The sequence below is a fragment of the Sorex fumeus genome, unplaced genomic scaffold (assembly GCF_029834395.1).
Source record: "Sorex fumeus unplaced genomic scaffold, SorFum_2.1 ptg000032l, whole genome shotgun sequence".
Lineage (NCBI taxonomy): Eukaryota > Metazoa > Chordata > Mammalia > Eulipotyphla > Soricidae > Sorex > Sorex fumeus.
Window position 1 is genome coordinate 9801868 of NW_026606089.1, and position 24214 is coordinate 9826081.

Below are 24214 nucleotides of genomic sequence, written 5' to 3' on the forward strand. Positions count from 1 at the left end.
ATTTTCCCAAAAAGTATCTGACTGCTTTTTCCAAGGAGAGTCCCAAAGCCTCATAAGAAGACAGTCCAGGTGTAAGCCAGGACTTGCTTCCTACAGTTGATTCTCTCACATACCCTGTAACACAATCAGAGCTCCAGTTAAAAAAATTGCTTCTGGGGCCGAAGCAATAGTACAGCGGGTCGGGCATGTGTCTTGCACACTCAACCCGGGTTCAATTCCCAGCATACCAGATGATCTCCCAAGCACAGCTAGGAGTAATTCCTGAGTGCAGAGCCAGGAGTAATGAGTATGGCCCAAAAACAAGACATATTGTTTCTAGGGGCCAGAGAGATGATACAAGAGGGAAGACATTTGCCTGGCATGGGATGTAGTTCAAATCCCTGCCACCACATACAGTTCCTGGAGCACCTGCAGGGTCAGTCCTGAGCACAGAGCTGGGAATAGCCCCTGAGAGTAAGCCCAATCCCCCATTCAAATTATAGTAAAATAAATTAACTTCTTCTAAAACAGAGTCCTGAGTGGTCAGTTAGCTCAGTTGGTTAGAGCATGGTGCTAATAATAAAACAGTTCCTGATTTCTATTATTTGATGACTAAAATAACAATAAAACATAGGCCTAATCCCCAAAACAGGTAGCATAAACTACCTGTCTTAGAATTCATTTTCAACTTTGATAAATATTTAGAAGAAATTCATCCTTGAGGGTTTACAAAATGCTAAAAGAATAAAGTCTAAAGCTAAGTAACATCTCAGGCCAAAACATCAGGCTCAAGCTCTGCAGTTGGACTGGTAAGGGATGAACAAAGAAGGCCCCGTTCTTGTGCTGTCCCTTCACGTGTGAGAACATGATAGTTTATCAATAGCCTGTTGTGTGCATTGTCCTGGATGCCAGAGTGTGTGCTCAAGAGGCCCCCCCACCCCCAGAGCACTGGAAACATCCTCACCTTCCAGCAGCTTCATGATACGCTAACTCCAGCAGCTCTGCAGAGGAATGAGTTAGGTCCCGCTGCCCGCTGCCCTGCAGCTCTGCCATATTCTGTCGGGTCTGGTGATGGATCTGGATGGCCTCTCCCGATGGTCCTGGGGAGACAAAAATCCACCGAGCATCATTCCCACCTCAGAGCTAGTGCCGTGAACTTAATATCCAGCTCCCTTCTTTGCTGCAGCTGGGACATGGGTGTGGGAGAGGCGGGAAGTAGAGTACCCCACTGAGGAATACTATCCGCATTGCTGTGGCTCCGGGAGCGGACCCCTCCTCTCCCCAGCAGGGCACAGCCTCCTGCGGGGCCTCGGGTTCATTCTCTTATTCAAACTAAAAAAGATTTTAGGCGCTTCTGTCTCATACATGACAACTGAGATGGCATAAAAAGGAAAACGCAGAAACACAGGAGGAAGGACCCATTCACAGAGGACTGAAATGAATTGAGAAGGTAAATACAGTGTGTGTGTGTGTGTGTGTGTGTGTGTGTGTGTGTGTGTGTGTGTGTGTGTGTGTGAAGGGAACCCCAGATGGCCTATCCCCTGTTCCCTGTTATTGGGAACAGGGGCCGAAATGACAGTACAGTGGGTAGGACACTCATCTTGCACGCGGCCAACCTGGGTCTGATCCCCAACACCTGATATGATCCCCTGAGCCCCAGCAGGAGAGATCCCTGAGCGCAGAGCCAGGAGCAGGAGTAAGCCCTGAGCACTGCCATATGTGGCCCAAAAATCAAAACCAACCAACAAAAACCAAAAGACAGTAACTACTGAGTGTTCAGAAACAGAGAGACCCAGGGGCTGGAGTGATAGCACAGTGGGTAGGGCGTTTGCCTTGCACGCGGCCGACCCGGGTTCGATTCCTCACATACCATACGGTCCCCCAGGCACCGCCAGGGGTATTTCCTGAGCCAGGAGTAACCCCTGTGCATTGCTGGGTATGACCCAAAAAGCAAAAAACAAAACAAAACAAAAAAAAAAACAGAAACAGAGAGACCCAGAGTAGGGGCTGAATCAGAATTAGACAAATCTACTTTGAAATACTTCCATAAACAAGAGGTATTTTAGAACTGAGTGTTAAACAAGTTTAGCAGGAATAGAAAGAGAGGGCAGCCGTGTGAAAGAAATATGTGTGAACAGGCTCAGGAGACCATGGGACAGGGAAAGAGAGAAAAATGTTTGGAGGATGGGATAGAGGGTTTTAGCTTGCAGAAGGCAGGGAAGGCAGAATGAGACAGGATGGAGTCTGTTTTAGCAGTGAGTGTGTGATGGGTGGGAGGAGGAAAGACAAGAAGCACGAACTAAAGGTCAGGGAAGAAATAACAATGGTTCTTGTAAGAGAATTTGAGGGGAGCCAGAGGGACCAGCTCACAACGGAGAGAAAGGTGCACCAGCGAGAAACAAGTCATGTGATTCATAATGGCAGAGAGAAAGGGGCAGAAATGACTCTGAAATTATAGACCAAAGAACCAAATTCATTTCTCACTTATTTAACTTCATATAAAGCAAGTACAAAAGAAAATGGGCATTTCCAGGCATATAGCAGGATGACTTCCATGAAAAAAAAAAACACAGAAGTTTAATGTCTTTGTTCCTTCCCAGCCCTGTAAGAATCCATTAAGCTAAATTTTAATTTCAGTCACTGCTTTATAAAACTCTATTATTATCTTCTTTTGAACAGGACACAGATGAAAAATATGAGCGATGGACCAGAGAGATGGCTCAAAAGTTTGGAGCACATACTCTGCAAGCAGAAAGCCTGAGTTCGGGGGCAGGAGCAACAGCACAGCAGGTATGGCATTTGCCTTGCACATGGCTGATCGGGTTCGATCCCGTATTGTTCCCCGAGCTGTCCAGGAGTGATCCCTCAGTGCAGAGCCATGAGTGAGCCCTGAGCACCACTGGCCCCCAACACAAAACAAAATAAAACAAAATAAACCCTGGTTTCAATTCCCAAGCAACCCCAGAGGCAGCTCCTGAACACCACACTGGGAATAGCCTCAGCACTGCAAGGCATGGCTCAGGGGAAAAAAATGTGCCACGACAAGAAAAAAGGTGAACTGGAGAGATTGTATAGGAGGTATACTGCTTACTTTACATGTTGTTGACAGTTGTTCAAACCTCCATATAGTGCCCTGAGCACTGCCAATGAACACTCCGAACCACAGAGCCAGAAATTGCCCCTGGGTACCCTCCCTCCACCAAAAACAAAGAGAAAAGAAAAAAATTAAAAGTATCAGGGGCCAGAGAGATGGTACAGTAAGGCGCTTGCCTTCTAAGCAATCAACCAGGGTTCGATTTCCAGCATTGGCTGTGGTTGCCTGGGCGCCCCCACCCCCCCAGGAGTAATCCCTGAGCCCAGAGTCAGGAAAGGAGGGAACCCCATGCACCACCAGGTATGGGCCAAAACCAAACATATAAATATCAATTTGGAAAACAAACTTTGTTTTTGTTTATGATTTGGTGCGCGACACCCGGTGGGGCTCAGGGCTTACTCCTGGAAGGACTCAGGGAACCATACCAGTCCTGTGAAAACCACTTTTTCTTCAGAGACTCCTGAGAAAGAAGTTCCCCCAATTCTGTATATCCAAATCAGTAAATTAAATACCAAAGACAGCGAGGAGAGAAAGGAATAAATGAGAATGAAAGACACTAATCTTAGAAAACGAACCAGGGAGCAAAGATCAGCCCCTTTGCCCTGAAGTGGATATTGAGCTACAGTTACAAGCAAAGTCCAATTCCACTGAGTCCACAAAGGTCCTTGCAAGAATCCCAGGTAATTTGCAAATGACAGCATCCAAAAGGAGAGAGAGAACAAAGGGGAATGCCCTGCCACAGAGGCAGGGTGGAATGGGGGGGTGGGGGGTGGGAGGGATACTGGGTTCAGTGGTGGTGGAGAATGGGCACTGGTGGAGGGATGGGTACTCGATCATTGTATAACTGAAACCCAATCACAAAAATTTGTAAGTCTACAACTGTACCTTATGGCGTTTCACTAATAAAAATTAAAAAAAAAGAAAAGAATCCCAGGCAAAGCAGGACCCTGTTAAGGGTGGGCACTGGAAATGAGGAGAAAATACGACATTTAGCATAATAACATGGAGGGGCAGGGCTGAGGTTCAAGACCAGGTGCTCCCAGTCTAGAACCAACTTCCCTTTTTCCCATGACCTACTTACCCACAGGAAACGTGTGCATCCAGCGCCTTCGGTTGGACGTGAGCTTCATCGGCATGCGTGAGGGGGCAAAGGGGTTAATCAGGGCCCGTTGCGGAGTGTATCCCCCAGGTCGAACATGCAGCATGGATTCTGCGCTGCCTACGTGGAACCTTCCTGGCGCACTAGAGTCTCGCTGTGGTGGTTCCACCATGTTCTCCAGGACGTCTACCAGATGTCGCAGGTTTGAAGCACAAAAAAAGAGCACAGAACCACAATAAAATAAGAACTAGTCTGGACCACTCACCAAGGGCCAAAGAACCTTGGACAACAGATAAGGAGCTAAAGAAGATGAGTAAAATCCCCAAGTCATGAGGAAATGAAATACTGGGTTTACACAAGTATACTTGGAAGATGGTAGGTTCTAGATCCTAAATTATTGGGTCCAGACCCAACTCAAGTGGAGAGGAATCACACATCCACTAAAGAATCTGGATTTTGAGCTGGGTGCAAGTGAATGATGGGACTTGGCAGCCTTCTCTTAAGGAAGGGGTGGACATCTTCTGTTTGTGGGAGGAATGATAAAGAGAGATATTTTGATACGAGAATGGCAGACACTGACAGAGAAAATTGATGTTCCCAAAACTCAGGTGACTTTCTGTTTTTGGTACACAACACTAACATAATATACTTTCAGTCCCTTGATACTAGGACCAAATAACTTAATTCAAGCCAAAAGAACATATACTCCAACTGAAAACTTGGACCATAAGTAACTCTACCCACGATCTCCATTTTCTTTTCCCTGCCTTTGGCAATTTTGGAAACCAATACTGATTCTTTTGTCATCCAGGGTGGAAGGAGGCCAAAGGCCCCGAATCAGAAACCCTTCCCATTGCCTCAGTGATCATCTGGTACATGAGTAAGTCAGACTGTTATTGTGTTCTCAAAACAAAAAAAAAATACCCAAAATGTGAAGAAACCAGACAGGGGGTAAGGATCTTGCTTTGTGGGGCTGGAGAGACAGTATAGCACACATATGGACCGCCAAGCACAGCCAGGAACAAACCCCAAGAATAACTGGGTATGGCCCCCAAACAACAATGACGAATCATAATAAAAGCAGTGTTATCTCCTCAGAGATCTGGTTTTTAGAATAACAAAAAAAATTGTTATTTATAAAAATAACAAAATTGTTCATTTTAAAAATGAACAATCAGTTTAATTTAGCTTTTGTTACAGATCCTTCTATGAACATCAACTGTCACGCAAACTTAGAAATTTTCTAGTGTGGAAAAGCAACTTAGAAAATTTTCAAATGGATTAAGATTTTTTTTTTTTGGCATTATAATTTTTTTTTATTTATTTTTTCCCTTTTTTTTTTTTTACAGTTGTAGATTTACAATTTTTTGTGCTTGGGTTTCGATTATACAATGATCAGATACCCATCCCTCCACCAGTGCCCATTTTCCACCACCATGGATAATATCCCCCCACCCCCATCCCCCCATCCCCCCACTGTCTCTGTGGCAGGGCAATCCCCTGTGTTCTCTCTCTCCTTTTGGGTGTTGTGGTCTGCAAAAGAGGCATTGAGTGGCAAACATGTTCAGTCCATAGTCTACCTTCGACATGCATCTCCCCTCCTGGGAGGATCCTCCAAACATCCTTTATTTGGTGCTCCCTTCTCTATCTGAGCTGCCCTTTCCTCTAGGATACACGGCTGGCCTCTAAGTTATGGAGTAATCCTCCTGGTGCTGATCTCAGCTATTCTTGGGTATTAATCTCATACTTTGTTACTTTATATCCCCCAGATGAATGCAATCTTTCTATGTCTATCCCTCTCTTTCTGACTCATTTCGCTTCGCATGATACTTTCCATATTGTACCACTTGTATGTAAATTTCATGACTTCATCTTTTCTAACAGCTACATAGTACTCCATTGTGTAGATTACCAAAGTTTCTTTAACCAGTCATCTGTTCTTGGGCATTCAGGTTTCTTCCAGTTTCTGGCTATTGTAAAGAGTGCTGCAATGAACAAATAAGTGCAGATGTCACTTCGACTATACATTTTTGCCTCTCTGGGATATATTCCCAGGAGTGGTATTGCTGGGTCAAATGGGAGCTCAATTTCTAATTTTTTGAGAATCGTCCATACTGTTTTCCAGAAGGGCTGAACCAGTCGACATTCCCACCAACAGTGAAGGAGTGTCCCTTTCTCGCCACATCCACGCCAGCATCGGTTGCTTTTGTTCTTTTGAATGTGGGCCAGTCTCTGAGGTGTGAGATGGTATCTCATTGTGGTTTTGATCTGCATCTCCCTGATGATTAATGATGTAGAGCATTTTCTCATGTGCTTTTTTGCCATTCGGATTTCTTCTTTGAGAAAGTTTCTGTTCATTTCATTGCCCCATTTTTGGATGGGGTTGGATGTTTTCTTCTTGTGGAGTTTAACCAGTATTTTGTATATCCTGGATATCAACCCCTTGTCAGATATTCGGTGAATATCCTTTCCGATTCTGTAGACTGTCTTTGTATTTTGGTCACTGTTTCTTGGATTAAGATTTTTTTGAATACTAAGTCTAATTCATGTAAGTGACATGAGTTATTTTCTATAATCACATAATTAAATTTCTGCTCCTGGGCCAGAAAGACAGTACAGGGGTCAAGACACTTTCTTTGCATGTTGTGGACCTGGTTCGATCCCCAGCACTTTACCTGGTCTCCTAATCACAGCCAGGCAAGATCTCTGAGCACAGAACTAAGAGTGATCCCTGAGTACTACCAAAACAAAGCAATAATAGGAGGCTTGAGAGATAGAACAGTGGGTAAGGTGCTTGCCTTTCATATTGGTGACCCAGGTTCTACTACCAGCACCTCATATGGTTCTCTCAAGCACTCCAGGAGTGATGCCTGAGTGCAAAGCCAGAAGCACCCTAACCGTTGCTGGGTGTGGCCCCAAACCCCCCCCCCCCCCACACACACACACACACACTGCACTGCAGCACTGTCCTCCCGTTGTTCATCAATTTGCTCGGGCAGGCACCAGTAACGTCTCCATTGTGAGACTTGTTGTTACTGTTTTTGGCATATTGAATATACCACGTCCGGGAGCTTGCCAGGCTCCACAGTGCGGGCGGGATACTCTCAGTAGCTTGCTGGGCTTTCCGAGAGGGACAGAGGAATTGAATCCGGGTTGGCTGCGTGCAAGGCAAACGCCCTACCCGCTAGCGATAGAACCTTAACATATATGTGAATAACAGTATGGGTGTTCTAAAATCAACTGAAAATTCTAAAAGCTATAATACTTCTGACTAATTCTGAGTACTTTAGGAAGTTTATGTGACAAGAACTGAGCAGACTTCCTTGCCAATTACATTGAGGAGCGGTTATATAAGAAGTAACATAAAGCCTTTTATCATTTGTAGAATTTTTCTACTGACTTATTCAGAGAACTCTGTGGAGAAAAAGTCTGTGACAGATGCTTCAGAGCAGACTTGTCAGAGATAAGTCTGAAGACTGAAGTTACAAAGCTTATAGAAAAACTGATCACAGAGTAATAGCACAGTGGTGAGGGTATCTGCCTTGCATACAGAGACCTGGTTGGATCCTCACATCTCTTATTGTCCTCGAGGCCCCCAGGAGAAATTCCTGAGTGCAGAGTCAGGAATTAAAAAAAAAAATTGGAAAAAAGTACATGAAATCAAGATTTTCTTCTACATGGAACTGAAATGAACTATGCAGAATAAATATAAAGAAACCTGAAAAATTATGTCTTATGATTCAAAAGAGTGGAAACATTCACTATTCTCTACACCTTTACAATTTTTTTAAACCCTTCATAACAATATCTTATTTGCATAAACATACAAAAAAGACAACACTTTGTCTTTACAACAGATAATTTGGGGATGGTTATAATTATGAAATTTTGTCTGGACCCTACTACTTATTTTGGGTTTTTAAAGATTTTTACGTTTTGGGGTCATACCTGGCGATTAGCAATAAGGCACAAACAAATATAGTAAGAAACTAAGTGAGTATCTTTGAACCGAGGCCTAAGAAAAGCTTGGCATTAACATATTGAAAGGAGTATACTGCCAGTGATGGAGGAGGATAATACATTCATACCCACACCTAAGGCAATTGTACTCATTGCCCTGGTATGGAAATAACTGAGACTTGGGACATTACCCCACACCTGGCCACTCTGCCATCCCTGAACAGAGGAGGGGGTTTTCCCACTCTGCCCAGCTCTGCCCACGCATCAGTTCTCTGACCTCGGGTGCTGGTGTAGCCCAAGGAGCTGCTGACTTCATACTGGTGCAGGTGCGGGTGTGGGATCATCAGGATGTTGGCGCTCCTGCCCAGGGAACTGTCGTCAGAAGCCTGGCTCCTCACTTCCTCGGTGGGCAGCACACGGCTGGGCAGGGAAGGGCTGGAGGAGACGTCACAGAAGCTGCTGCTCTTCCGACTGTGGCTCTCTCGCTCTCGAACAGACCTGACAGACAGCAGACAAGTGATTACCAAGGAAAAGCACTGCCCCACCTGGAGGAAAGCCCTGAACTGTCACCTGCCCAGAGTTCTTAGGAAACTTCTGATAAAATTTCCCAGTGTGGATGCTGGAGAGATGGCAAAGGAGTTAAGGCTCTTGCTCTGGCTATGGGCGACTCCGGTTTGATCCCTGACACCATATAGCCTGCCCCCCCCCCCCACCACAGCACTGCCATGTGTGATCCCTGAGCACTGAGACGTTGAGCACTGTAGAGTATGGCCCCAACCTCACCCTCCCAATTCCCAGTGTGATCTCTGAATGGGAGAAAATAACTTTGCTCTGAGCAGCTAGGGGTGCCCTGTAAGCAAAGAAAGAAGGACAAAAAGAATAGAAGCTTCAGGCCAGACAATACAGAGTTTAAACTGTCAGATGTGGCTCCCCCAAAAAACAAAACAAACCAAAAAACTATTATGTCGCCATAGCACCAAAAATTAAAGACAGGAAAGTCTTCTGTCTCTAGGAATAAATCTCAAAGATTTATTCAAAGATTTACTCAAACACTGGATGCTTAAGATCATCCATCAGTTGATCGATCTATCTATTATCAGCCCAGTGGAAAGCCCAGAATACAAGAATTGCTTCTCTTAATGTGAAAAAGCAAAAAATGCTCTCCTGATTTGGGGAACAATCCTTCATAGCAATCGTAATGGCTGAAGAATGATAATGAACATAGAACCTCTCAAGTTCCATAAGGTAAGACTTCCGTTTGGCCAATTTGAATGCTACAACTTGTTTTTTTTAGGGGGGGAGGTGGGGGGGGGGGGACTTGGGGAATGCTCAAGGAACCATATGGTGACAGGGAAACAAACCTGTCTCCTATATGAGCTAGCTCTCCAGCCCCAAATGTGAAACATCTTCAAGCTTGCGTTCCTGAAGAGTCCTATCACATACCAGATTTTCCTAAACAATTTTTTTACTTTATTTAAAAATTTTTAAAAATTATTGGAGCTGGAGTGATAGCACAGCGGGTAGGGCGTTTGCCTTGCATGCAGCTGACCCCGGTTTGATTCCCTGCATCCCATATGGTCCCCTGAGCACTGCCAGGAATGATTCCTGAGTATAAAGCCAGGAGTAACCCCTGTGCATCGCCGGGTGTGACCCAAAAAGCCAAAAAATATATATATATATTGAATCACCGGGGGCTGAAGTGATAGCACAATGGGTAGAGCGTTTGCCTTGCATGCAGCTGACCCGGGTTCGATTCCCAGCATCTTATATGGTCCCCCCGCTTACCGCCAGGAGTGATTCCTGAGTGCAGAGCCAGGAATAACTCCTAAGCATCGCGGGGTGTGACCCAAAAAGAAAAAAAATTATTGACTCACCATGAAATATACAGTTACCAAATTGTTCCTGATTAAGCTTCAGTCATACAGTGTTCTAACACACGTCCCTTCACCCGCGCATATTTCCTGCCACCAATGTCCTCAGTTCCTAAACAATTTTTTTAATTGGTGTAGGGGCCACGCCTAGTGGTTCTCAGTGCGCTATGCAAAGCTGGTGCTAGAACCCAGTCTCACGCAGCAAGGCATGTGCTCTACAACTTGAGGCATATCCCTGTACTCCTAAGAAGCTTTAGATTCACCCCAAAATGAATCTGGCAGAAAACCTGCAGGTGGCGAGGCGCTGAGCCCGAGACGGGCCAGGCAGCCTGAACACTTGTGCATCATAGGCATCATAGTCCACTTGGATGGGAAGGGCATTCTCCGATTCTTTTGGAGTTCCAAGAGCTGAAAAACACAAACGCAATTTGTCAGCAGAACCTCAGAACACATTTCAAGCACATCCTTACAGAGGGTCTTTCCCTGCAAGGCAAAGGATTATCATCTATCATCTCCCATTAAAAAAGAGGTCATTAACACATTTATTAGATTGGATTGTTGAGATTAAAGGACATAGATGCCAAAGTGACACAGAAATCCTATAGCAGTAACTAAAGGCAAAGTGTTGGAAGCGGTTCACTCTTCTGTTTCGTCTACTTTAAAAATATCATCTACAGGAGATGGAGCAATAGTACAGAGGGTAGGGCATTTGCCTTGCTCACGGCCAACCCGGGTTCCATTCCCAGCATCCCATATGGTCCCCTGAGCACCGCCAGGGGTAATTCCTGAGTGCAGAGCCAGGAGGAATCCCTGTGCATGACCAGGTGTGACCCAAGAAGTCAAAAAAAAATCATCTAGAGAGGCTAGAGCAATAGTACAGTGGGTAAGGCGTTTGCCTTGCACACGACCCAGGTTCGATTCCCAGCATCCCATATGGTCCCCTGAGTATTGCCAGGAGTAATTCCTGAGTGCAAAGCCAGGAGTAACCCCTGTGCATTGTCGGGTGTGACTCAAAAATAAAGAAAAAAAAGAAAAATATCATCTACAGGGCTAGAGGAACTAGATCCCAGAAGTTCCCTATTTGTGTATGGGAGCCATAGTTTGTTCCCCAGCACCAAATATACCTGGAGCACTTCTGGAGCTGAAGTAAACCCCACTCACTGCAGGCGTGGCCTAAAAATAAAACCACCTGCCCTGTTCCCCAGAGCTCTACCAAGAATAACCTCCAAGCATAGAGCATGGAATGATCTCAGAGCACGGTCAGGGCTGAGGAGATAATTCAGGAGGTACAGCACATGCTTTGCATGCAGGAAGCCCAGGTTTGATTCCCAGCCCCACATGGTTCCCTGAGCACCTCCGGGAGCAACCCCAAGCTCTGGGTCAGGAGTACCCTCCAAGCAAAGCCAGAGGTCACCCTAAAAATCAAAACAAAAATAGTAAAAGAAAAAAAAAAGACTTTCTAGGAGTTAGGGTAGAGCTCACTGAAAGAGCACATTTGCATGTATGAATTTCTGGATTCAATTACTAGCACCAAAAAAAAAAAAAAGAATTAAGTTAAAATACTTTCTATCAGGGCTGGAGCGATAGCACAGAGGGTAGGGCGTTTGCCTTGCACGTGGTCGACCCAGGTTCGATTCCCAGTATCCCATATGGTCCCCTGAGCACCGCCAGGGATAATTCCTGAGTACAGAGCCAGGAGTAACCCCAGTGCATCACCAGGTGTCATTCAAAAAGCAAAAGAAAAAAATAGAATAAAATAAAATACTTTCTATCAGTTTCCTATAATGGACGCATGGAAAAAAAAAAAAGAAGACATTTTTATTTCCTCCAGAGTTAGGGATTGAACTCAGAGTCTTATACTTGCAAGGCATGTGCGCTATACTGAGCTACATTCCTGGTCTTGAGGCTTTGTCATATCCATTTTGCACTTAATAGGACAAGAATATATAGGGTATCTTGCCTTGAACTGTGGGCCAGTTGGCCAAGAATTACTGGAAGTGGCTCTGGGCCTCCTGAGCATTGCACAGGAGATCAAAACACTAGGGAAGAAAATGTGCACACATGTGCACACACATACACACACACAGACACTCATACACACACATACAGAGTAGTTAAGTGAATCTTTCAAAGGTCATACAAAGAGTACTCATATCTCTCTATTTGGCTGTGAACATTTTATGTGACCTCACATAACCTTACTGCCAGGGTTACCTGACTCTAAAAGTTATGAAAAAAAGGATTTTAAAAAATACTCACATGTATCCCGGCCATTTTTTGCTTTCTCAGAGGCAGGCTGTAAAATTAAATAGATTCTTTTTCTAGCATTTGATATAATTCTTGGTTTGTTTTATTTATTTATTACTTGAGTTATTTTGGTTTATGGAGACATACTCAGTGGTGTTCAGGGATCAATCCCTGGTGGTGCTCTGGGTACATGGTAGCAGAGATCAAACTGGGGTGAGGCCTGGAGCAACAGTACAGTGGGTAGGGCATTTGCCTTGCACGTGGCTGATCTGGGTTCAATCCCTGGAATCCCATATGTGCACCACCAGGAATAATTCCTGAGTGCAGAGAGTCAGGAGTAACCCCTGAGCATCACTGGATGGGCCAAAAACAAAAACAAACCAGGGTCAGCAGCATGAAAGGCAATTAGCTTAACCACTGTAATCTCTCCAGCCCAAATTATCAATGCAGTATTTTTGTTTGCTTGATTGTTTTTTCTTTCTTAGGTCACACCTGGTAATGCTCATGGGTTACTCCTGTTTCTGCACTCAGGAATTACTCTTGGTACTGCTTGGGGGACCATATGGAAAGCTGGGGACCAAATCCACATCAGCTATTCCCAAGGCAAATGTCTTACCCGCTGTACTATGACTCCAGCCCCAATGTGTTTTGAAACTATACTTGGTAGGCAGAAAAAGAATCTCCATTTTTCTTCGAATTTGCATTTCTCTACTGCTACGATGTGATCTTATTTTTCACACTCCCCCTCTGTTGTAATCTTTGTTCACTTCTTTGTCCCCACTGGTATCTGAAAGGTCTCACTCAGTGCATGAATAAGATGGGCATAGCATAATAAAATTTTATATTTTGTACCAAAAATATTTCTTGCAGTCTGGGGTTTATATTGCTGTTTATTTAAACTTAAAAAAAATTATAAAGCTCTGAACCAGAAAGATAGTACAGGGGGTAAGCCACTTGCCTTGCATGCAGTCAACCTGGGCTTGATTTGATCCTGGGCACGACATGTAGTTGCCAGAGCCCTGCCAGGAGTCATCCCTGACTGCAGAGTCAAGCACAAGCCTTAAGCACGGCTTTGTGTGGGCCAAAAGCTAATGGAAAAAATATATACAGTTCTGAAGTTGGGGACCGAGCTCAAAGGATCATGGAACAGGCTTTGTATGCTGGAGGTCTGGGTTTGATCCCTGGCATCATAGGGTCTGCAGAGCACCACCAAGAAAGCCCCTGAGCAACAAGCCCTGCTGCCACTGGATATGCCCCCCAAATAAAAACTTATGAAGTTCAAAGATATATTCCTTAAACTCTTTGCAACCATTTGGAGAGCAGAGGATATGTCAGAATCAAAAAAAAAACTCTGTTGGTATCTGACAGGCTCTTGAAGGCTCTGCTGGTGTGTGAAACTTACCTTCTTTCCTGCCAGTTTTATTCGTGGGGTGAAACTATTACAAAAGAGCTGGCTTTTGGATGTGTAGAAACTGTAAAAGAAATAAATAGGAACTAAATGAGAAATAAAGACATAAACAAGAAATAAGCACCTTTTGCTTTAAACTTACAGACAGAGTTGATGGAATCCCAGACCTCTGTAAATGAATGACTCTGTCTCAGGATTCATCGATCTCCCCATTCCAACTTCCTGTGTTATTACCACAAAACATGTCTTTAATGTTTTCTTATTCTTTTTTCCCTTCCATGATTCATTTCATGGACACGAGCCCTGAGTCCTAACTGGATTTGAATCTCCTCCTTGTGGCAGGGAGTAAATGTGTTTATCTAGGATACTTCACCTCTATATTCAGTGTGCTAGACTCCAGGGTGTTCTTATTGATTGACAAGCACTTAGTAAGAAAGAGTAGCCCAGCAAGAAAAGAAAAGGAGGGGCTAGAGAGATGGACCAGAAAGGTGAGAAAGGGTCAGAAAGGTGGACGTTGCATCTAGTCAACCCTAGATCAATATTCAGCACCACATGGTCCCCTGAGCACTGCCAGGATCAACCCCTGAGCACAAAGCAACGAAGAGCTCGTGGTGAAAAATAAGTATTGGTAAAGGGAAATGTGTTTGATATTTGCATGACCAAAACCTAAACCTGAAAGCTTTGTAACTTTTCCCACAGCGATTCAATAAATAAATAAATTATAAAAAAAAAAAAGTATAGAAATTTGGGGGCAGAGGGATAGTACAGTGGGTAGGGCACTTGCCTTGCATGTGACAGACTGGGTTTGATTCCCAGCATCCCACAAGGTCCCCCTAGCACCACCAGGAGTAATTCTTGAGTACAGAGCCCAGAGTAATCCCTAAGCATCACCAGGTGTGTTAGAAAAAGGAAAAAAAAAAAGAAGAAAATACAGAAATTTTTGTTGAGAGATATAATTATAAATATAATGATGATGGAGTTAAAATTCTTTGTAAATTTTCTGAGCTTTTGTAGCAAATTTCATATGCAATAAAATACTTTTAATGGAAAAAAAAAGCAATGAAGAGCTCCCCAGCATTCCCAGCTATGGCCCTCCCCAAAAAATGGAAAGGAGAGAAGAGAGGAGGAGGGAAAGGAAAGGAGAGGAGAGGAAGGGGAAAGGAGAGGAGCACAGAGAAGAGAGGAGAGGAGGGGAGGGGGAGAGAGGGGAGAGGAAAAGCACTTGTCTTCTATGTAGCTAGCCCAGGTTTGATCCCTGACACCCATGTGGTCCCCTGGGACTGCTAGGAATGATCCCTGAGCACAGATCAGGGACTAAGCCCTAAGCATAACCAGTTGTGGCTCCCAAATGAAACAACAACAGCAAAGATGAAATTAGGGCCAGAGAGAGTCAGGGTACTGCTCTGCATATAGGCGGATCACATTTGATCCCTGGCACCCCACATGTTCCTCCATGTCCCGCCAGGAGTGACCTCTGAGTGCAGAGCCAGGAGAAAACCCAGAGCATGGCCAGATGTATTCTGGAAACAAGTAGAAGGAAGAAAGGAAGAGGGAGAAGTAAGAGAGAGGAGGAGGTGGTGGTGGTGGTGGTGGTGGAGGAGGAGGAGGAGGAGGAGGAGGAGGGAAAAGATTAGAAATCATTTGATGGGCTGCTACATGGATGGATCTTGAGAGTATAATGCTGAGTGAAGTGAGTCAGAAGGACAGATACAGAACGATCTCTCATATCTGGTATATAAAGAAACAAAAAATGCCCAAAAGCAAGAGAAATTGATTAAAAATGGTTTTTAATAGGAAGCATATTACTACAGGCAGATGGTGCAAATATTATAGGGGGTAGCGGTCACGGCGAGGGGCTTGGTGGAACGAAGCAGACACTCAGGTGGAGAGTGTAGGGCTGGAACACTTTATGAATAAAATCCTGCCATTATCAGTATTGTAAATCACCACACTTACAGAAGAAAAAAAAATTTTAAAGAATGAGAACAATAGTACAATGGGTAGGGTGTTTGCCTTGCATGCAGTTGACCCAGGTTTGATCCCTGGCATCCCATATGGTCCCCCAAGTACTGTCAGGAGTAATTCCTGAGTGCAGAGTCAGGAATAACCCCTGAGTATAGCTGGGTGAGACCAAGAAAGAAAGAAAGAAAGAAAGAAAGAAAGAAAGAAAGAAAGAAAGAAAGAAAGAAAGAAAGAAAGAGAGAGAAAGAAAGAATGAGTGAAGAGAGAATGTACAGCTTTTTTTCTATTGATCAATTGTCTCTACAGTCTCTTTTGTCTATAGTTAATGTGTGATATGGATGCTTTGAAAATTGACCAATTTATCCCCACCATGTATCATAACTTTGCTCACAACTGATGGCCCAAGGGGCTGGAGAGAGGGTGTTAAATAAGCAGCAAGCTACAGGACAAGCCCAGAGGGACATCAGGCTGTCAGGATAGCACCATGGGGCCAGGGAGAAAGGACTGGGGTTAAAGTCCATGCAAGGTTCCAAAGATTCAATCCAAGTGGCCAGCCGAGCATTGCCAGCTGCAGTCCTAGAGACTCCTGAGCACCACGGGGTGGCCTGGTGGTCACCGGCACTATAAGTTCAGAGCATCACTATGTCCACAGGCCCCATTGGTCAAGTATCACTGAGAGTAGCCCCAAGGCCCCCTGAGTGCTGCCCCCCCTACCAACTCCCAAATTTAAAATATCACCTGCATGGGGCTGGGAGATAGGTCAAGTAGTAAAGCAGTTGCCTAGCATGTGTGAGGCCCCAGGTTTGATTTCTGGCACTGCATAGCATCTGGCACTGCTGGGCACCTCCCTGGTGGTCCCAAAGCAGAGCAACCTATCAGGCCCGCACCACTAGGCTGAGCACCATTGGGGGTGGTCCCAGGGACCCTGATTACTGAAGAGTCTGACCCCATTGGGGGGATGAAAGAGACTACTGGGCCAAGGACCTATGAGGGAGTCGCTGGATTTTCCAATTTTCCAACACAGTTTGGTTCCTCCAAGCACAGTAGGGGTAACCCCAAAGAAGCTGGGAGTAGCCCCAAGAACTGCTGAGTGTGGCTGTAAAACAAACATAAAAGTAAAAATATTTTTAGAAAAATCACCACCTTCGGTCAGACCAGGAGTGTAACCAGCCTGAGTTGTGGCCTCAGTGGGACCAAGAAAAGCATGTAAAAGAAGAAACTCTCAGTGGCTGGAGCAACAGTGCAGTGGGTAGGGCAATTGTCACGCACGTGGCTGACTTGGGTTCAAACTCCATGGTTTGAATCCCCTATGGTCCCTGGGAACCGCCAGGAGTTAAGTTCTGAGCACAGAACCTGAGATAACCACTGATCATCAGTGGGTATGGCTCAAAATAAAAATAAGAAACAGTTTAAAAAAAAAAAGAAGTGACTGTTCTCTTTCCTGACATTAATAGTAAAAGATCTGCATGGTAAAGTGATGTCAGTCTGGAGAATGAGTTTCTACTAGAAAGATATGAATGTTAGGAAATTGCTGTTTTGAAAGGCCAAAACATTCTCAAATCAACATTTCAATGGTTCAAAGCAATAGCTATAACTTTGCCAAGAACATGTTCGAACCCAGACAAGTCAACATCTCCTCTCTGGGCCTCAGGTGCCTCAGCTGTACCACATACTCCTCTCCTCCCCTCTCCTCTCCTCCCCTCCTCTGTCCTCTCCTCCCCTTTCTTTCTCCCCCTCCCCCCTTCTCTCTCTCTCTTTCTCTCTCTCTCTCTGGTGTGGGGGTGGGGTGGGCCAAACCCAGTGGTGCTCAGGGAGCACTCCTGGCTCTGTGCTCAGGGAATCACTTGCTCGCTCCTGGTGGTGCTACCAGGGTGTGCCAAGTGCAACGCCAGTGCCTTCACCCCTGAGCTACCTCCCCAGCCGCTGGGATGTCCCTGATGAGCTCCTGACAGAATTCAGCTACAACGCATCATTTCCCTAAATCCTAGTTTTATAACGCTTTTATCTCAGATATGAATATACCATTAGAACAACATTCATTCTTAGCCAATAATACTGTGGGACCATTGTGTGGGACCATTGTGTTCTCACTGCAGTCAACTTGATTAGCTTGGCAAGGGCTCGGGGCTCCCACAGTGGGAATTCTTCGCCTGCTCCTAAACAGGCTCTCCCCCCAGGATGAGAGTAACGGCACTTGCGAGCAGCTGCAGTCGCCCAGCTCAGGCCTTCCTGTTCCTGTCACGGGGTGGCTCAAGCCAACATGGCTCACAGGGCGACGTGCAAGGCCAGCCTCAGACCCTCCCATCACTCAGGCAACGGGCCTTGAAATGTGGCTCCATCCTCCACCACAACTACATCAGAGAGCCAATTCTGGAAGAAAAGCACGGGGACCAATGAAAACACGTTCAAGTTACCACAAGTAAAATTTAAGGCAACTGTAATATTTAAATTTCTACCAGTGTTGTATGAGTGATAGCTTGCTTTCTGCCTTATTTATTACACTAAACTTAAAAGCATGAAATGTGTATAATTAAACAGTTGCTATTTTATCATTGGGAATATACTTTGAACATCTATTTGAAGATTACAAATCCAAAATTAGAGGGCCCAGCACAAAAGGGAAAAGAAAAAGATACACTGGCATCTAAAATAAGTGATAAAAAGAGAAGCTCAAATTCCTATTCTATATTTTACCATATTGAGTTTTCTATGATTCCTTGCTTGCTTTTTGTTACAAAAGAGAAAAAAAATCAACCTAGAATCAGACTTAGGGCCATACACATACAAGGCACGTGCTCTATACCTACGCCATATCTGTGGTCCTATGAAACAATTTTTTTAAATAATAGTAGCATAACACGAGATGAGGAAGATTCTGGAGGCATCTTATGAAGTAATCTTTCTTTCTTCCTCTTTTTTTGTGTGAAGTAAAATAGTATAATTAAGAGAAATGTGAGGGGAAAGAAATAAATGTTCAAGAGAGAACACAGGCTTCTCCAGAGGGGAAAAAAGCCAAGAGTACAAATCTTCAGGCTGAGATGTAAGCCAATCTATAAGGTAGAGAATGTGCCATAATGTGAAAGAAAGGAATTACACATCTCCAAAGGTGAGAATATGCTGGTAATCACTCTGGAAGTGACTTCATCACGAAATGCAGTGACAATATGCAAAATCGAGAACAGAGAGATAGTACAGTGAGTAAGGTGCTTGTCTTGTTTATAACCAATCTGAGTTAGATCCCTGCAATACATACAATTCCCCAGCCCCATCAGGAGTGATCCCTGAGTGCAGAACCGGGAGTAAGCAAGCCCTGAGCACAGCTGACTGTGGCCCCAAAACAAAAAACAGTCATGTAAAATCGAGTTTCCCTAAAGAATCCCATCTAGGCACTATACATACCCAGTATAAGGATAACACAGATTACCGGACTGAGATTATCTTACTCTAAGAGCATCTTTAGAGAGATTCATGTGGCAAAGAATAATTACAGTGTGACTGGCCACATAACCTTTCTTTACTCACGAAACTGATTCTTCACCTGGGTTTGGTTTTGCTAGCCCTCATTCCTTGCATCCAAAGCACAAGTTCAGTGCTATCTCTCAGCCCCTGATTTTTCACCTATGAATGACCAAAAGCAAGCAGGGGAATATATCCAATGATAAAGATAAAGGATATACCTCAAGGTTGAAATTAATTTTTGTAATGAATTTTCAAGCTGGTCTTGAGCAAAGAGTTGTTAAGGAAGTAGAAACAAATAATAAAAATTATAAAAATTACAAATAATAAAAAGGCCTGTGGGTTGTTAGGCATTCTACAAGTTCTGGGCTTCAGACAGACAACACTGAGAAAGGCAGACGACTGCAGATGTTCTGAAGAAAAAGAACCTATTGGCTGTCTGAAATCATGGAAGACACATTCTGGGGCTGGATCTCAGAGGAAAAGCAGACAATTACAGGGAGAAGGACAGGTGGAGAGACCTGCCAGGAAGAAAATCATTAAAATGTGGATGTCAGTCAAGCAGAATGAAAGAGAAACAGTAGAAGAGACAGTAGAAGTCAAAGAGGGGTTGGAGCGGGGCTGGAGTGATAGCACAGTGGTAGGGCATTTGCCTTACACGCGGCCGACCTGGGCTCGAAACCCAGCATCCCATATGGTCCCCTGAGCACCACCAGAAGTAATTTCTGAGTGTAGAGCCAGGAGTAACCCTGAGCATCGCCGGGTGTGACCCAAAAAGCAAAGAAAAAAAGGGGGGGGGGGGTTGGAGCAATAGTATAGCAGGTAAGGCATTTGCCTTGCATGTAGCCAATCCAAGTTCTATCCTCAGCATCCTAGATGGTCCCCTGGACACTAACGGGAGTAATTTCTGAGCACAGATCCAGGAATAACCCCTGAGCATCGCTGGGTGTGACTCAAAAGCAAAAACAAAACAAGAAGATTTTTAAAGAACAAAAGAAAGAAAGCTCTCTATCAAATAAGGGAAAAATAAAAAGCCCTCACCAGCCCCACCACAAGCAGCTGGATAGATAGCTCAAAAAGCAGACGTGGATGTGGTTTGCATGTGAGAACCCCAGGTTTTATCCCCAGCACAACATGAACTCTTAAGCACCATGCCAGAATAGCTCAAGCATTGCTAGGTATGGAACAAAAAGGGGAGGGGAGCAGAAAACCACTGATCTAAAGAAATGATTCTTATTGGGTAGGAGGTGGCGTGGCGGGTATTTACGCTACTCTCAGGACACAGCAAAGATCTGCATACAGTCTGGGCTGTTACAACTGGGGCTCTATACTATAGGCACGTGGTGGATGAAGGCCAGTGATGCTACTAATATTCGACCACATATAGGGTAGCCCCCTCAACAACGAAAAGTGATTCGGCCCAAACTGCTGAGAAACTTGGTATCAAGGAAAAACTAGACAGAAACTAGAAGTACAAATACTATTAGATGACTGCAATAGTTCCAAAGAAGCGGGTCAAGTTAAGGTGCTGGCACTGGCAGGGTGATTCTATGCGCCATTCCCGAGGAATTAACAGGAATGCCCCCGTGAATAAAGGCATCAGGATTGTTCTACAAATGGGGGTGATCAGATACAATGTTGGTCAACTATGGTCTGTGAGAGTTGGAAATATGAGTTTAAAAGAAATTCTTCAAACTTTGCTGTCTTAATTTTGGTTTTGGGGGCCATACTCAGAGGTGCTCTGGGCTTACTCCTGGCTCTGTGCTCTGGGATCACTCCTAGCAGTGCTCAGGGGACCATATGTGGTGCCAGGGAACAAACCTGGGTTGAATAAGCAACATGCCTAACCCACCATACTTTCTCTGGCCCCCAAAATGTGCTTTTGGGTTTTTCAACATTGATAGTTCTCATATCTCTTCTACTGCTTTACATAATAGAGGATTATTTTTTTAAATAAATTTTTAATTGAATCACCATGAGATATACAGTTAGAAAGTTAGTGTATCTACCTCGTCCCAAAATTTTCCTTCCTTTCATGGTGCTAGGGATGAAACCCAAGGCCTTACACTTTCAAGGCAAATGCTCTACCACTGAATCACATCCATAATGTCCACATTCTAGTGTCCACATTTTTTTTTTTTTTTTTTGCTTTTTGGTTCCAGCGATGCACAGGAGTTACTCCTGGCTCATGCACTCAGGAATTACTCCTGGCGGTGCTCAGGGGACCATATGGGATGCTGGGAATCGAACCTAGGTCAGCTGCGTGGAAGGCAAACGCCCTACCCACTGTGCTATTGCTCCAGCCCCGTCCACATTTTTTTTTGACAAAAGATTCTATAGTATATATTTGAAGGGAAAATGGCAAGGAAGAGTCGAAGAAATAGTGCAGGGGGTAAGGTGCCTGCTCTGCATGCAGCAGATCCTGATTTGATCCCTGGCACAGCACATGGCACATTGCAGACCACCAGGTGCTGCCCTGAGCACAGGGTCAAGACTTGCCCTGAAACATAACTGATGTGCCACGCCTCCCCCCCCACATACACACTAAAAAAAATATATATATATATATAAAATTATTCATCCATTATGAATCAAGATCACACCCACCTGTGGTTTATCCAGTGAGGAATATTATAGTCATCACCCAGACAGGAATCACGAGGTGCACTTCGATTATGTAGCTGAAAAGGGAAAAAATTAGTATGCAGATCAGCTAGAAAATTAAGATGTGGGGCCGGAGTGATAGTACAGTGGGTAGGGCATTTCCCTTGCACACGGTTGACCCGGGTTCAATATCCCTGGCATCCCTTATGGTCCCCTAAGCACTGCCAGGATTAATTCCTGAGTGCAGAACCAGGAGTAAACCATGAGCATCGCTGGGTGTGACCCCCCCCCCCAAAAAAAAAAAAACAGAAAGAAAAGAAAAAGGAAAAATAAAGAAAATTAAGATGTGGAGGTCCAGAGGCATAACCCAAAGGGCTACAAAGCATGCAGAAGGCCCTGGTTTGATCCTTGGCAACTCACAGTCCCAAAGTAGAGAGGGAACAGCCCCAGAAAACCACCAGGTGTGGGCTAGAGCAATAGTATAGCGGGTAGGGCACTTGCTTTAACGCAGCCAACCATATATATAGTTCCTCAGCACTGCCAGGAGTGATTCCTGAGTGTAGAGCCAGGAGTAAGTCCAGAGCATGGCCAGGTGTGACCCAAAAACAAATACACAAAGAGAAAACCACCAGGTGTGACCCAAAAACAAAACCAAAAGTAGGATGTTGAAGAGCTCCAATTTTTCTATTTTTAATTATTTACTTTTTTGCTTATTTGTTTGGCAGGTGCTCAGAGGCTTCTCGCAGGCCTATGCTCAGAGTTACTCCAGGCAGCGTATGGGGTACCATGCAGTGTTGGGGCTCAGGAACGGTCTTCCGCATGCAAGGCATTCACTCAACCTGTCCAGTTGTCTCTCTAGTTCCATTTGAATTTATTCTTATGATCATCCTGCAGTCTGGCACTTTCAGTACATAAACCCCGAGTCTAATTACCTTGAACAATGGGACTGCATGTAGTGGCTGCTCCCCCATGCACACCAAGTCCACACCAATTCCTAAAAAAAACAAAGGTTGAAAAGAAAAATGTTGGGAGGGATGGGGAATAGAAACATGTACATATTAGACATGTATCTAAGAGAAAGGTGTCTCTCAGTCTATTAATGATGGCATTTCACCAGGTTAGGCAATGTCTCAAAGCTACCTTAACATTCTAGACTTAGTGACATCCTCAGTGTTACCTGTGTAACAAAGAAGTATAGAGATTATAGTGTGTCTATTTCCTCTTTACTGAGTGCCATCATACCTGTACTATTCGATGTTTGACAAAAAGTTTTGGACTGTCAGATCATGATCTATCTAAAAGACAATCAGGCCTCTGTTACTAAAGTTCAAAAACTGGAGAAAGTCTACTACCCTGAAGCACTGCTGGATGTGATCAAAAAATGAAGAAGAAAAAGAAAAAAAGAGGTAAAAGAATCTCTGCAAAAGCAAAATAAAACTTTTTCTGGCAATCATTCTCAAATCCATTTTGTTACTGAAACACATATCAAACTGGGGAGAGGGGTCCCAAGACTCGGGGGAAACATGGCACATGATGAAAGAAGGACATCACCAAGGTATCCAAAGGCATTTCCCAAGATAGGCTGGTGGCCTGTATGTCCTTGAAAAGAAATTCAACGTGGAGGGCTAGAGATTGAGTAGAGTAGGTAGGGTGTTTGCCTTGCAAGTGGCTCCTGGATTTGATCCCGGCATCCCAAATGGTCCCCTGAGCACTACCAGGGTTAATTCCTGAGAGCAGTCAGGAGTAACCCCTGAGCATCACCAGGAATGGCCCCAAAAACACAAAATAAAGAATAAATAAAAAGTAAAAGGCTAACATTTTTCATCTTTGTTTTTTTTTTTTTAATCACTCAGGGCTTATTCCTAGCTCTCCACTCTGGGATCACTTCTGGTGGTGCTTGGGAGACCACATGAGCTGCTGGGGATTGAACCTGGTTTGGCTGTATGTAAGGCAGTGCCCTATCTGCTGTACTATCGTTCTGACCTGAAAGAGGAAGAGGAGGAGAAGTGAAGGAGGAAGAGAAGAGGAACAGGAGGAGAAGGAGGAGGAAGATGAGGAGATAGAAAAGAATAAGGAGGAGGGAGGAAGGAAGGAAGGAAGGAAGGAAGGAAGGAAAGAAGGGAGGAGAGAAGGAAGGAAGGAAGGAAGGAAGGAAGGAAGGAAGGAAGGAAGGAAGGAAGGAGAAAGAAAAGGAAAAGGAAGGAAAGGGAAGTAAGGGAAGGAAAGGAAAGGGAGGGAAGGGAGGGAGGGAGGGAGGGAGGGAGGGAGGAAGGAAGGAAGGAAGGAAGGAAGGAAGGAAGGAAGGAAGGGGAAGGGAGGGGAGGGAGGGGAGGGAGGGGAAAGGAGGGGAGGGGAGGGAAGAGGAGGAAAGGTCCTGAGCCATAGTACATTTGCTTTGCAGACGACGGACCTGGGTTCAATCCCCAGCATCCCATATGGTCCCCCTACTACCACCAGGAGCTATCCCTGAGTGCAAAGCCAGAAATACCCCCTGAGCATTGCCAAGTGTGGTCCAAGAACAAAAACCAAGAAGA

The 24214-nt window shown here is 44.6% G+C and overlaps 1 protein-coding gene across 4 annotated transcripts in view; it reads right to left on the reverse strand.

Annotated features, from left to right (window-relative positions):
• DEPDC5 (DEP domain containing 5, GATOR1 subcomplex subunit) overlaps positions 1 to 24214 on the reverse strand; it is a 152359-nt gene that overhangs the window by 87313 nt on the left and 40832 nt on the right. For all 4 annotated transcript variants that reach the window (XM_056116475.1, XM_056116472.1, XM_056116473.1 and 1 more), the window contains exons 16-23: positions 22613 to 22674; positions 21684 to 21757; positions 13653 to 13722; positions 12263 to 12299; positions 10291 to 10411; positions 8410 to 8630; positions 4155 to 4358; positions 944 to 1079 (exon numbers count right to left, since the gene is read on the reverse strand). In XM_056116475.1, the coding sequence (XP_055972450.1) occupies positions 944 to 1079; positions 4155 to 4358; positions 8410 to 8630; positions 10291 to 10411; positions 12263 to 12299; positions 13653 to 13722; positions 21684 to 21757; positions 22613 to 22674 (925 nt within the window). The remainder of the gene's footprint in view (positions 1 to 943; positions 1080 to 4154; positions 4359 to 8409; positions 8631 to 10290; positions 10412 to 12262; positions 12300 to 13652; positions 13723 to 21683; positions 21758 to 22612; positions 22675 to 24214) is intronic.